Here is a 14,597-nt window from a genome sequence, read left to right on the forward strand (position 1 = left end):
CATTTATCCGATAATTCGGGAAGTTCCTGAGAAGATCACACGACTTTAAAAGTTCCGCGTTTTTTGCCTGTAACAAGAGGCCTTTTTTATGGCCTTCGTTTTCTAATCGTCTTCAATCATCCAGCACTCGTTACGGTTGAAAACAACATTGCACACAAAGTACAATGGGTCACGTTTTAACCATTACAGGCAATGTTCCTAAAATAACCTTTTACCAGGAGATATATCATTTGATAGGCCTGACAGGCAGTGCCGGTCATTATTAGAAATAAATAAATTTTATCATTATGGCCTTCAGTATCAGACATGCAGACGCACAGGGGTGATGTTAATTTACAAGTCATGAGATGGAAAAAACATGTTTTCATAAAATCATGTCTTACAGTTAAGCCTTTCAGGCGGAGTACTTTCAGCCCGTTCTATGTTGTGAAACACTTTGAGAATTTTTTCATCAAATAAGGATATGCGTGGAGCTCTTGTGGGGGTTACGTATCTTACGTTCCAGTCGGATCAGCGCCTATCTTCCGGTGTTCAATTACTGAAGCCTGCTTTCACGTGAACAGTTGAAGGCTTAGCACAGACTCCACGCAAGGTTTAGGAATCGACTTCAGGAGAACTGTTCTTGTTGGTTGTCGGCACATGCAAATGAAATAGACTTATGCTTGTTTTCTGTAAAACAGGTCATGGATTTTGAGATAGTAAAGAGAATTGTCATGCAACCATAAAAGACTAATGTGACATTTTGCAGTGTTTAGCACGGGATGATGTGAGAAATTTGTTAACAGAATTTTGTTTGGCGGGAATGGGGTAGAAGATATCTGAAAGACCTGGAAAAATGTGGTGTCATAGTCCAATAGTTACGGCGTCGACAGTATGCGACACGTGCGACAGTATGTGGGGTCGAACCCAACACGGTATCGCAGTATTTACGTCCAAGCAACTCGACTGCAATTTCCTAATCCGGGTAATGTATAAACGGGTGAATTTGGAGTGGGAAAACTATTACAGTGGACCTGCGCTGCTCCCTTACAATTCATCTCGTGGCCCGGTGAACACAGGTGCAAAACACCGCACCGGCTCAGGGAGTCTTGCTCTATTCCCGCCAAGTTGTGCATGTAATTAGTATAAGTCAGGACTTCGATGGGGTTTACTGTTGGACAAGCATGGTAACGCACTTTTTTAATGAGCTGCAATGAACCGTCCTCGTAATTTGGAATCGATTCGTGGAAGGATTGAGAAACAAATCAATGATGTCACAAGGGGTTCCCAAGGGAACCATGCCTCTCACATTTTAGGCATGAATTAGGCACTAATCGATTCGGCAGTAACACAAGGACTCAATCAACTCTTTTCCTCCCTGCCAACCTGTTGGAATAGTCTTTGACATTTTCAAAGCGCCATTATCAGCTTCCGCACACGCCTCCCGTTCCCAGGGGCTTTGTGAGCTACACTCCTGCCAAATGAGATTGAACGAGCCAGCTGGAAAGAATTGCAATTAGTGAGTGTGCGAACGAGCCTGATGCAGAACGGTACCCCAGCCCCTCATCGTTTATGATAATTGTACTAATAATTTGAACACACTCAGACACACAGATTCAAAGGGAATTTTTTATAAAGAAAACGTAACCATTTGTACCTTTGTATCATTGGCAGACCCAGGGGCCAAGAGGGGCCGTGCCTCGGCTTTTGTAGGAAAAAGAGACGGTTCTGTTATGAAAGTTAATAAAAGAAATCTTTTTCCAACTTCATTTCTATCCCGCCATAAAGCATATCAAAAGTCCCCCTCCCAAATTTAACTTCACCCCTGAGACATGGCCAAAAGGTTAAAGAGACTGAAGACATTCGTCGTAATTTTCCCCCTCCTCGGAAAATGTTTGCCCCTCCTCTGAAGAAAATTTTTTCTGGGTCCACCTTCGTTTATTATCCGCATGATTTATATGTAGTGCACCATACTTTCAAAATGTAATGTCAGAGATAACACTGTTAGCATTGCATCTGTTTGTATTCTTCTGAATTCAGTATCGCCATGGCTTGTGGATCGTACAGTAGGAAATTAGCCGTCCTGGTAAAAACAGAATACATTCAGCCAAACTTCGAGGGAAGAACATCCTCTGTCCACAGGCCTTGCAATCTCTACTACCTTAATTTCATTCAAAATGTGATTTGACGGTTGAACGCGTCTTTCCAAGCCAAAGCATTCGCACAGTGCATTTTGTGTTTACAGAATTGCCATTGCATCTACCGTACATGAATAGCGTAGGGACTTGGTGCTTCTGTGGCGTTTTATAACCTCGGGTGCATCTTCGGCGTTTAACAACTCCATTTGGCTAAGAGCTTACTATTTTACACTACAAACACCAAAAGACAGTATTTCTCAAAGGCTCTTTAAGGGTCACAGGTTACACAGCTTGAAAAAGAAAACGAACTGGGCTGTGCTAGACGAATGACGTTGAAATCTTGATTCTGATTGGCTGATAGAGTACAGCTCATTTGCATGCACGTCATAGTCCAACATAAAAAACCCTGACGTTTATAGAAGGGAGTCCTCAAACCTTCTTCTGATAAGCTTTAAAGTTTGCTTCTTTAAGACCATAAGTGGAAACTGATCGCGGTGCACTTCTTTCATAGCTGCATAGATTTATTCATAGAGTGTATTTTTTGTTTGTCATCCAAGTTTCATGTATGATGGTGCAAACTGTGGTGAATTATTTGGGACAGTGTAAAAATGGTGACAATGTGTGCAATCTTTATCCCGCTCGAGTAGCAGAATGGAATCACCTCTATCGTCTTGGTGTATGTTTATAAACTGTGCTCGCTTTAAGGGTGCAATGAAAGACACAAAACTTCAACCATCCCCATGAGGAATTGCCAGTTTTCTTGAGGGAATTTTAGGTGCTGGGATTTTCAGTGTAACAAAAAGTGTCGCGAAAGGGGAATGTAAGAGTACATCGGGGCGGTTCAGATTGTTGCATTGAGATTTGTCTCTCGTCTTAACCATTTTTTTATCCACTAAATTGGTCCTGTGTACCAACAGACAGAACCAAAGAACGTTCCCATTTCTCTACCTGAAATGTGAAAATCAAGTCATAAATATTCCTTTCCTACGTCCATCCCAGGGCGAACCTAGAACAAAATTCTGAAATTTTTGTGGTCGTTTTGAGGGTTAATAATAATAATTGTTATTATTTTAATCTGTCCTTGAATGTGTCAAGTGATTTCAATAGTCTCACAGATTCCAGTAAAGAGTTCCAAAGTTTGGATGCTGCAATTTGAAAGCTTCTCTCCCCCAACAATAATGAGCCATAGTTTCCTTGAGTAGATTGCTTTTGGATGACCGCAAACGCCGATGACCTGGAGCATAGAACTAGAAAAGATCACCCAAATAAGCTGGAGCATCACCCTGTAGGATCTTATAAGATGATGAGACACGGGTTGTACTGGACTCGTTGTTGGATGGGAAGCCAGTGCAGGTCGGCGTGGGAGACGTTTTTGTGATTTTTTACACGTCTTCAGAAGGAATGGGGGAGTATTCCACAGAAATTGCCCGTCTCTCCTTATGTAATTTTCTTAGCTTGAGTCACTTGGCACGATGCCATAATCAGGAAAAAAAATCACATTTTCAATTTTAAACTGATGCTTCAGCATTTTCCGGAAAAATGTTTTGTAAATCATTTTCTGGAGCGACCAGGTTTATTTTGCGTCTTGGACGCATAATGTGATATCCTCCATTTAGAAAATTGTTTATTCTTTTCCCTGCCGGATTGATTAAAAAACGAAGATGGATAATCATGATACGTGATCAGAATGGCCACAAAAGCTAATGCATCGGCCAAGGTCAACATCAGCTGACGTCAAAAGTAATTGACTCAAAAATAATTAATAGGGTGCAACTACTCAGTCATTTCAAGTTGATTACCAAGCGCAAATTCATGTAAAATTTAGGAGAGTTTTTTCAAAGCCCTTTTTTTCCTCTTTGACGCAAGTTGCGCTCATTTCCGATGAGCCGAAATCGAAGGAAGTCAGAGCATGAGCGAAGCGTGTATATAGTGATGGAAAAGTGGACTGGTCGTGACAGCAAGTGGAAAACACATGGAGTAAAAAGGACTAATCAGACAGGTGCTCGAACATGAGTAAATAGACCCGACAGCGGTGAGAACTTCTGGGTCATGGATAAAGCCGGAATGGGAGGATCGATTGTCAAATAAATCACAGCAGGAGTGGTTGAACAAATGAGGCTAAAAAGACCTAAGGCCTCATCTACAATGAACTCGTTCAATTATCCTGCCAAATGTCCTTAAATCTTTCTTTTCAGGCTACTCAGCGGGCTCGTTTGATTTCAGAGACAGAACAGTAAATTTTATTTTATTTTGAAGGCAATTTCCTGTAGGAAAAAAAAACACACTTATACTTTCCTCTCCTGAACATCAGAAAGGAAATTAAAGAATAATAATGGATGCGTTCTTAAATTACAAAAATGCTGTAGATCAAAAATGATCCCAACAAGTTAGGCTTAATTTAGGCTACTGTGTGGTAAGAGGGGAATTCATAGAAAGTATGGCTCCCATTTTTTATAAAACAGTCACGCCCATACTGTGTGGGCTAGGAAAACACCTTCGTCAAGTCCTATCAAAATGTTTGTGAATTTAAGTGCCGGGGGAAAAGATTTCTTATGAAGTCATCCAAGGTTAAAATATTCAAGTCAGAATCCGGTGTCAGTGTCTGCCTACCTTAGAGCAGCTTGCTTGCCAGGTGTGAGGATGTTCAACATCAGCCACGTATGTTCACTCCCATGCCTTAGCTTTGAGCACGACAAGTTGAAAACAAAACCAGGCACCTGATTAGGAGTCGCGTGCGATGGTAGTTTAAGTACTTCCCGCTGTGCCTCAATTTGAAAGATTTCATCTCCTTTGAATGTACTTCAAATGCCCCTTCAAATGGCTTTCATATTTTTGAAGAGGATGCTCTTGACGTCTCATCGACAGCGGACTGTACAGTTTGAAGTGATAGTTTCACCACAGTCAATGAGCTAAAACGTCATTTTTGCCTCATATTTCCATGAATTCAACATCTGTCTGCCCCATCACAGGAGTTATCAAGACAGGGATAAGTAACACCATAAAAATACCCTTATTGTTGTGGGTGGATCAATGTTTGCCACCCACAAGTCTTTTTTGTATATAGACTTATCCGATTAGACGCCATAACTGCGGTGGCACCGCACTCACACGCACATTCCTCAGCTTGACGCGCGCGTACATGTGACATATCTAGACACCCTATTGGTCGAAGAGGCATGTAACGCGCGCGTACCACCTGTCCACGAGCGTTGTGCCACCACGATAATGGCTCCTATTTCTGGTGGTCAAATTACACTATAGATGTTGTAATCAGACAGATTGTACACGGTGTGGTGTAGCTTTGAATGCACTCTGTTCCTTTTTTGTGCTTAGGCTCTGTTCGAATCGCAATAGTTTTGTAACACATAACACTATGTGAATACATAAATACTTCGCTACGGGAGATGGTTTTACTGCCAGTCTGGACGAGGAGACAACCTCCCAATTAGATGATAATATCTTGATACTGGACCTTCCTGTTAGAGTAGTAAAAAACTTTAACGGTTGTAGCATTTATCGTGTCTGCAGTCGGGTTCGAGTTGAACAGCAAAGACCGGAAAAGCGGTTGTTTTCAGAGCTACGCATGAGCGCAAATGTGAGCTGTGGCCCAATTTCAAACTGGCACTTTTGGGCCAAATATCCGTATACGGACGATTCCACCGATCTGTCGTACTCGTATCCCATATGTTAATTTGTGATAAGTGCATGTGGGACGAACAGAGGTTCTAAAACTGGTCCGATTATAGTCCTGCCACCTTGGGTGAGCCTATTAATGACGTAATTGAACCGAATGGCATGGTGTCAAAACTCATTATAGACGGTATTACATCACTTTTCGAACTTTTGCAAGGACGAAATAAATTGGATTTCTGTCTCAGTCTCCCCTCGCTGATGAACCAATCGTTTGGGGGAAAATACTTCATTGAAGGTGACATAGCCTTTATTTCCTTCTTTTCTCCCTCGCGCACAGAAAGAGACATTGATAAAAATAAATGACTTGACACGTTTGAAGGGAAGGAAATGGCAATTGGTTCGTTACTTCTAGGCGTTTTTAATTGGATAATGGCGCGGACGGAGTGTCTCTAAGAAGGTCAAAGTCCGGCTCAAATTGCTAACGGTTACCGGACACTGCCGGACCTTGTACAGCAAAATACATTTTCCGGTCACAGACTGACGGCGGCTGAAGTCAAGTGATTTTGTCGCCGATGATCTGGTTGTTGAGTTTGATTGGTCGGGGAATTCAGACACGTGTCTTGGAGTGTTCATTCACTTGGCTGAAAGTCCAGATTCAGATGAGGCTTATGCATTTCTTCCTCCGTGCTGGAGATAACTTCTTGAGATACCCCTCGTGTTGCCAGGCCAAACTTCATTTCTTTCTTTTTCAGCGTATCTAGTATAAAGAGTGGAGATATCTAATGTTCCTCATGAGAAAAGTGCATTCATTCAGTCGCATTGTTTTTAATTAGTTGTGGCTACGGCGTCCGGTCTTTGCCATTATCATGCCACGGTTAATAAACCGCAACCTGCATCAACGTTGTTCGTATTGCTTGGCTACGGCATACGGTGCAGCTAGTGGTTTGATCCACTTCATAGACGACTGCTGCAAAAGTGTTTATACTTGTAGCTTAGTATAGACATGTTGGTAAATAAATGGTCACATCCTTGTCTGCTATAAATGAACACATTGAGGTGAGGTTAGGAGGTCTCATTGATTTAGTACATTCATTATGAATTAAAATTTATTTAAAATTTGTCATAGCTGTGCATAATTCAGATGTGTGAAGCAAAAGCAAAACTGGCAAAAAAGTACATAGAAACTTGGAAGAAATAAGGCTCAGTTCGGCTTTCAATTACGTGCTCCGTGCTTCTGCGTATTAAGGAGTTTCAGTCATTTTGTGTTTATGAGATGTACTGGCATATACATGTTGCTTGAAAGCTGCCAGGGACCAATTTCATGGAGCTGTTTAAGCACGGAATTTGTTTAAGCTCAATAACCTTGCTTAACAAACAAAGGTCACCAGCTCAAAATCTATGTGATTGTCATGCTAACCAAAAGACAGGTGAATACCAATCCAAACCAATATACATCACATGGAGTTTTGGCTGGAAACCTGATTTGTCAAGCAAGGTTTTCTCGCGCTTTAATAAGCAAATTTTGTGCTTAAGCAGCTCTATGAAATTGGCCCCAGGGTTACAGTGCTTGTGCTTGGCTTGCCAGGACAACTTACACATTTTCAGTTTCCCAAATTTGTTAGTTTCGTACGTGAACGCACGCGCACACAAGCGCAGTATTCGTTTGTTTAAGGTAACATGGGAAATGAGCCTCATGCAACCCCTTTTGTCTTTCTTGAAAACTTGAATTGGCAATGTCAGCACGTGACATTTTCTGCCTAGTGACGTGTATGGCACGCCCTAACTCGCCCGTCCTAAGCTGTCAGAAATGGTGCTTCTCACAAAAATTGTTGCGTGGTTTAAATAATCTATAGTCTAATCTAAACGCTCCGGTGAACAACATAAGATACTAATTAACGCGCCATCGCGATATACCGATTCTAAGGGGCTGTTCAAATCCAGCGCATTAGCTGCCATGCAGACCGCAGGCAATATACAAAGTTAGAGCTCGTAAAATAACCATCCTGATAAGTTTGCCTCACGTCATTGCCACTTCAATTAGTAAGGGCAGTGAGCCGTTATCGACCGTAAACTTTGGAGTAGATTTTATCACTTTTTTTTCAGAGCCACACCTGCCCACTTTGTGGTGCTGCTCCTCACAAGGTTTCCTGAGTAGGCCCACAGCTTAAAATAGAAGATTGAAAGCAATGTGCTTGTGTGAATTGTGCAACGTCCCCTGGATGGATCAAATGAACGAATTATATCAAATCAGTGACTCACCTTGTAACTGTACTGCCCAAGTTTGCCTACTTCGTTGAATACGGGCGGTTCACAATAGTGTGCCTCCCAGATTTTGAAACGTGTTGGCCAATCACAACGCGCGAAATTTGTCGACCCCGTTCCAAACGCGCATTGGGTCGACAGATTTCGCGCATGGTGATTGGCCCACGCGTTGCAAACTCTCGGAGGCGCACTATTTTGAAATGACCGTATTTACGCTAGTTATCAGTTGAAATACAGTGGTGTGCCTATAATTAATTGAAATTATATCCTCTAAATGCGCGGCATGGTCGAGCAAAAACACAAAATCATTAAAACCCACGGAATGTACTGGTATTGGGGCCCGGTAACTTGACTGAAGCTACTCTTTACAAGCAAAGCTACAGAATTCCTTTCCTCGTTTTGTGGTTTTTTTATTTGGCGCTTCCGAGATTGAAAAATTAGTTAGAGAATCGGTTTTCTCGAACGTTTGCAAATAGCACTAGAGAAAAATTAGAAAAGTGGAACCATGTACACCTACTGAAATATAGACATTGAATCTTTTTCCATCTTGATACTCCGGTCATACGAGAGTGGATGCTCTGAATGTGGTCGCAAACAAAATGGCCAAAAAACTCTTCCAAGCGTCGCTTTCGTCGCTGAACTTAAACTCTGTAGAGCGCATAAGCAAAACCGAATGTCACTTCTGTTCTCCCCAAATGTGTGTATCGCACGAGTGGCTACACCTGTGGTGTTCAAGTCTCCCAACATCGTGTGCACTTTTCTGATGTGCCTGACTGCCACCTGACATCTCCTCGCTTACCATTGGAATAGAAATTATGTGGTCACAGTGCTCTGTCTTTCTTCATTCACATTTTCTGGACCTTGAAAATAACGGAGTACTCATATAGTGCAGTGACTGAGATGTCTTAAAAAATTGATAATCAAGGTCAGTTTCTGTGGAGAGAATAATTCATTTCAAGTAATTTTTTTCCTTTCCCTTTGATGTCCTGTACATCATTTCTAATTTCCTCGTGGTTGCCTGGAATGCAGACAAAAAACCCCAAAGGTTGCCTGACTATGTCTCAAAATCATTCTGAGACAGCTTTGACATCTACATTAAGGGACTTAACCAAGCGTTAAATTGCATATTTTGAGAGGCCTAGAAGGCAAGACCATGCGGAGAGTTCGCTGAATGTTTCAAACTCTGGCAGTCTCACACACTGAGAGCATAAAGTTCTGGTTGGAATGATTCAGTGGCAAGTATATTTGAAGCGGGCATGCGCAGTGAGTGCATGTTACAGGCCGCATTGACAATGTTCGCAAGCAAGGGCCGTCTGCATTCGCCCTCGCAGTTCATGCCTGAGGGAAATCGCGGCTGGCGTATCAAACGGCAAAGAAAGCCAGAGCCGACGTTTATTGATTGAAATTGCACGAGAAAGTGGGCGAAATGGATCCGTCGTCTGCAAACGTCCACATGATTTGTGGAGTAGTTACGAAAATGGCGAAATGACATCTGAGCAGTATTGTGTCGGTTATAAAAAAAATTATTGATTCTCGTCGCGCAGTGTGTAAATCTATCAACTGCTCATGTGAATGACTTGGGCCGAGACGTATTGTACAGCATATTCATACTTGCGAGCGCAACCGGCAGCCCTGCACTTTCGGAATTTCTCAGAAATGATTGGGTTATTTGTTCTGATAAACCGAGACAAAGATTTGAATTTATTTCTTATGGAATGAAAAGGATTGTCTTGAGTCTTTGGCCCCATCCTTTTCTGTACTGGGGTGATTCTTCGGTGACCAAATTTAACAACCCACCGAGATTGATAAAGGAGGTTTTTACAGCAAATTGTCAGTAATACATTATCATATTGCACCGGAATTAGCTTAACGTAGGAGCAGTATTGAAGCGTCATGGGCACAGTGGGGGGGGGGGGGTTGTGGGTAACGAAATATTCTGGAAGTCCATGATTTGTGTCCTGGAGACATTTTCTCAATTGTTTTTTTCTCAGATTTGATTATTGGAAAATATGACCTTTTGAAAGATTAACTAATTTCCTGCCCAAAGTGTGAACTATAATGTTTGTTTTATTCGGGGGAAGCGGGCTCATTTCAACACTAGTTGTCGGCCTTGATAGGCCTAGCTTATTAACGTAGCACGTTGTATTACTTAATGCGATAATACAGGGGGAGGCCCTGGGATCCGTGGATATAACGGTGGCGATCGGGAAACATTCATGCTTCCTCCCCATTTGGAATCGCTCAGGTTTGAAGACATGGTTGTGGTTGGTTGGTTTTGGAGTCATTCGGTTCTCCATTCTGAGAAACGGCACGGTCGAGAAATCGACTCCAGTCGTCACACCCTCCCCTGCTGTGGTGATGTAGATTTCATAATTTTGCTTCATCCCGGGGAACTGGACATTGCCTTAGTAGAGTCTGGTTCATCAAATTGCGTCTGGCTACTCGCATTACAAAATAATGATTGTACCATGAATCATTACACGAAGTAGATGGGAGACTTGAAGGCTATTATTTCCACGTGACACTTCCATAAATCTTAATTTCGCCATGATCTGTCCTATACACTTCCGTGTGTTCATTTTGGTGTGCTGGTTGTTACACTGGTTCCCTGAACAATAACGTTCAGTTTGATATTGTATATTCATGTTTATCAATGGTTCCCCGAACGATAACGTACAGTTTGATATTGCTATATTCGTGTATATCAGTCACTTAATGAAACAGATATGTGGATGCTAAACGGAAGATCTGCAACTTGAATGATTGACCTCTTTATATCTAGCGTTAGATAAAAATATGAAAGTATGATTTCAAAGCGAAAATGCCTATTTATTTTGCTATTGTATGTACACTGAAAAACTAAACTGAGTGTAGTATTCTGATAACACCAAAGGTGCAAATATGACACTAATTTTGCGTAACCGCAGTGTTGTGCAGTGTAGCTTGTAAACTGGACTGAGTACTTCCTGATCCCTGCGGTATACTGCATTTTCCTGAAATACCAGTACAAACCCTCAGCGTCAATTTTGGCTATCACCGTTCTGTATTGTGCATCATACCGGCAGACAGGTCCTCTGCTGATGATATGATATATGTACTGAACAGCAACAACCATATGGATATTATTGTGACAAATAAGGAACCAGGCCATGAACCAGCATTTGCTTACTGTCGGGTTTCCGCCATTCATCATCTCTCATTTTAATTCTGTAATATCATTGTTTCTTTATGTTTTAATGGTTAGGTATGGAAGCAAACCAAACTGAACTAAAACCAAACCTGGTGATACGTCTTCTTGCAACTTTGCCGCACGACGAGCGGTAAATAAGTCTTGGCAGGGATGACAGTAGTAAGGATACCCAAACTCTAATAACTTGAATTTCATTCGATATGTGAACAAGCGCTGTCTAGTTAACCCCTACCCTAACTCCCCGCCCACATCCTAGCTGCTTTTCAAAATGCCCGGTCACCGGAAAGTGTCATTTTTTTCTAACCCCAAATAATTTCCCGCAAAGATTTATACAGTTGCATGTCGCCGGACAAGCCTGCCGCCTCGAAATTGATGGAAACCCTGACAAAGAACTATGGACCAGTCACGGTTCGACCGATCTACGACGCGAGCCAACCTACCGGGGTCGCCATTCGAATCTTCGTCACACAGATCATCGAACTGGTAAGGATTTCCTTCACTGTTGACCAATCAGCTTGCATATGGTCGGATCAAGAGCCTAATTTTAGGGGGGAGGCTAAAAATTAGGAAATATTTTTTATAAAACCTTTTATTTTCCTTTCTGAGGGGTGATAAGGTTGTCTGGCCCTTTTACATCTGCTGATGGAAAGGGGAGAAATTGAATAGACCAAACAATCAAATATCTCTCATTTTCCAAATTGTTTGCTCAATTTGGGGCAGTGTTGTATCCGAGTCCATCACAAGTCCCATCACAAGTTCAGTCACAAGTCCAGTCACAAGGCCAGTCATAAGTAACAGGGTTAACAATGACAAAAAAAATACTTTTGTTGCAGCTCATTTGAATTGCTCTGTGAATTGGCTCTGAATGGCTTGTGATGGACTTGCAGGGACTTGCAGGGATGATGGACTCAAATTCAACACTAACGGGGGAATGGCCCTGTTGTGCCACAACCACATCCGCCTTTGATTACAGATCCTCCTTCAGGACACGTAATAAAGCTCTTAGGAATGAATACCAAATCGTATGTTATTACAAATGCTGTGGGCATAATTCTTCTTAATCTTTAATAGCTTTCAAACCAAGATTGTTCCTCTCAGAAAGGCCTCATTTAAAGTTTCCTTCAAGGATGATGTTGCCGCTCAATTCTATTCCAAAGAGTTGAAAGTCATTCTGACTGAAGTAATTTCGAGGTACTAGACGGTGATTTACAACGAGTCTTTTGAACTAAAGATTACCGCGAAGTATAGTTTAATTGGTCGGGTAATCCTTTGCTTAATTTCTTTCAGAACGAGCGAGAACAGTTCGTCCAAATCAGCGGGTTCATGAGACTGGTAAAGTTCCTAAATAACTTTTGTTCGGATCCTTTGGCATTAAACTTTCCTTATATGTAAACCAAGTGTGTCTCTGATAATCAATTTTGGCGCGGTTAACAATGTGCTACCTCAATACGCTCCAGGGTATGCTTGCGTCATGACGAGTTTTGGTCTGCACAATGGAGCCCGCACCTCTCGAGGTGTTCAACATAGATGCCCTTCGGTGTCACTTTAATACCATAGTTTCTGTGTATATCTAGACATTCACATAGCGAAATTGGTATCTCAAGAGCACTGATGTAGTGCTGAATTTCAATGTAAGCAAGTTGAAGCGCCCGGCTGCCTGTCGTCTTAATTAGCTCATGTTCCTTGATGAATGTGTTGCAGTTCCACTGTCGATCGCTCGTGAATACCAAGATATTGCATTCGTTGTTTGATCTGGTTTAGGGCAACGAACACCAGCACGAATGATGAATCGCCGGTAAAAGGAAGTCTGATGTGGCAGACCTTATTTGGGTCACAGACTACTGGCGGCGGGCATGGAGCTAGTGTTGAAGTCATTTAGTCGGTCTAATTCCGACTTTATTTTGATATTGAGAGCTGATTAAGTTAAATGGTCCAAGACTCCCAGATTCTGTCCCAGAATCGGAAAATTGCCGATTCTGGGACATTTTTCTGTCCTTATAATTCCCTCGAAACGACTGCTTTTGATTTAAATTGTCATATACAGTATGTTGGCAACAAATACTCACCTTTATATTTCTGAAGTTATCCAACTAAAGCTCAAATTTTGTCACTTGTATGCCACTAGTACTTTTTTTTATAAGAGGAAAGAAAACGCCCTCCCTCGTTAATGCCTAATCTTGACTACCGGTTGGTATATAAACTGCTCTGTATACTAGTCAGTGATGTACGTGTACATTGTGGCTTGATGCTGAGCCTTGGCCTTAAGGCTTGATTTTAGGGCACTGGCCTTTGCCTTAAGGCTTGAGGTCGAAAGCGTTGGCCGTCACGGTGGCCTAAGCCTCGAGGGATCAATGTTTTGTAATTTAAGAGCCTTGCTCTTCAACTTGCCCTCTGATTTTTTTATTTCCCAGGTAAATTAGTTTGCAAAACTTTCTGCAAACACATATGTACACCCTAGGGTCAGCTTTGAGCTGTCTGTAAAGTCTTCAGTTTTTAAGATAATCATGTTTTGCAATGGAGAAGGGAAAACACGCTAAATACGTTCACGTTATGCCGTGTGTTAGTGTTAAATGGAGTAAACACAGCTGCGTGATTGCTGCGTGTCTTATAAAAGTAGTTGTCTTTTATAATCATCCATACGCATTGCGTCACCGCATTGAACGCTGTCTTCGGTTTTGAATGGACAACATTTTAAGTTTTAACTAGATACTGAAACGACGCTTTCCCCAGTAATTAGTTGGGGGCAAATAAATGTCACTTTGTGCTGCGTTTCTCTGAGGGCAAAGCTGTATAATATTATATTTAAGGACCTTGGCCTTAAGGCCAGAGGGTCCCAGCCTGTGCATTGACCTTTGCTTTGAGGGTCAGAGCCATGGCCTTTAATAGGCTTTGCCTGGAGGATCTAATCCTTTGCCCTAACGCTGATACAAGATCCCAACTCAAATGCTAGGTCAATGCGTTAGATTCACTTCCACATAATGTACGTCTAGTGGGCGTGAACATACAATGGAGAACCTATTTTGAAATGTTGGCTCACTTTGTAGAAGTGGCACGACGCCTTCCTGGCCTGGAACAGAACCAACTATCCCGGCGTGGAGAGGTTATATATCTCCACCAAAGACATCTGGACGCCAGACATCACCATGTACACCAAGTAAGATAGCGGCTTGCTCCTTGCTTTTCACCTTTGCTGTCTACCCATTGACACCATAGTCTGTCATCCCAGTGGTTGCAGACCAGTAAATATTATCCCATGGACAACAGTGCCAAATAGCCTCATTTAAAACAATCGGGAACAAAACTTACAACTTTCTCATATGTCTTGGGTACAAAAACTTGAAACTTTACTTCATCCATTATCTTGTTTTTCTAGTCACTTGTGTTTTATTGCCATC

The 14,597-nt window shown here is 42.0% G+C and overlaps 1 protein-coding gene across 3 annotated transcripts in view; it reads left to right on the forward strand.

Annotated features, from left to right (window-relative positions):
• LOC110989419 (neuronal acetylcholine receptor subunit alpha-10-like) overlaps positions 1-14,597 on the forward strand; it is a 37,106-nt gene that overhangs the window by 14,388 nt on the left and 8,121 nt on the right. For all 3 annotated transcript variants that reach the window (XM_022253790.2, XM_022253794.2, XM_022253793.2), the window contains exons 3-5: positions 11,528-11,685; positions 12,490-12,534; positions 14,247-14,356. In XM_022253790.2, coding sequence (XP_022109482.1) covers positions 11,528-11,685; positions 12,490-12,534; positions 14,247-14,356 — 313 coding nt within the window. The remainder of the gene's footprint in view (positions 1-11,527; positions 11,686-12,489; positions 12,535-14,246; positions 14,357-14,597) is intronic.

The sequence above is a fragment of the Acanthaster planci genome, linkage group LG09 (genome assembly GCF_054643075.1).
Source record: "Acanthaster planci isolate LZ-2023a linkage group LG09, COTS_SCS, whole genome shotgun sequence".
Lineage (NCBI taxonomy): Eukaryota > Metazoa > Echinodermata > Asteroidea > Valvatida > Acanthasteridae > Acanthaster > Acanthaster planci.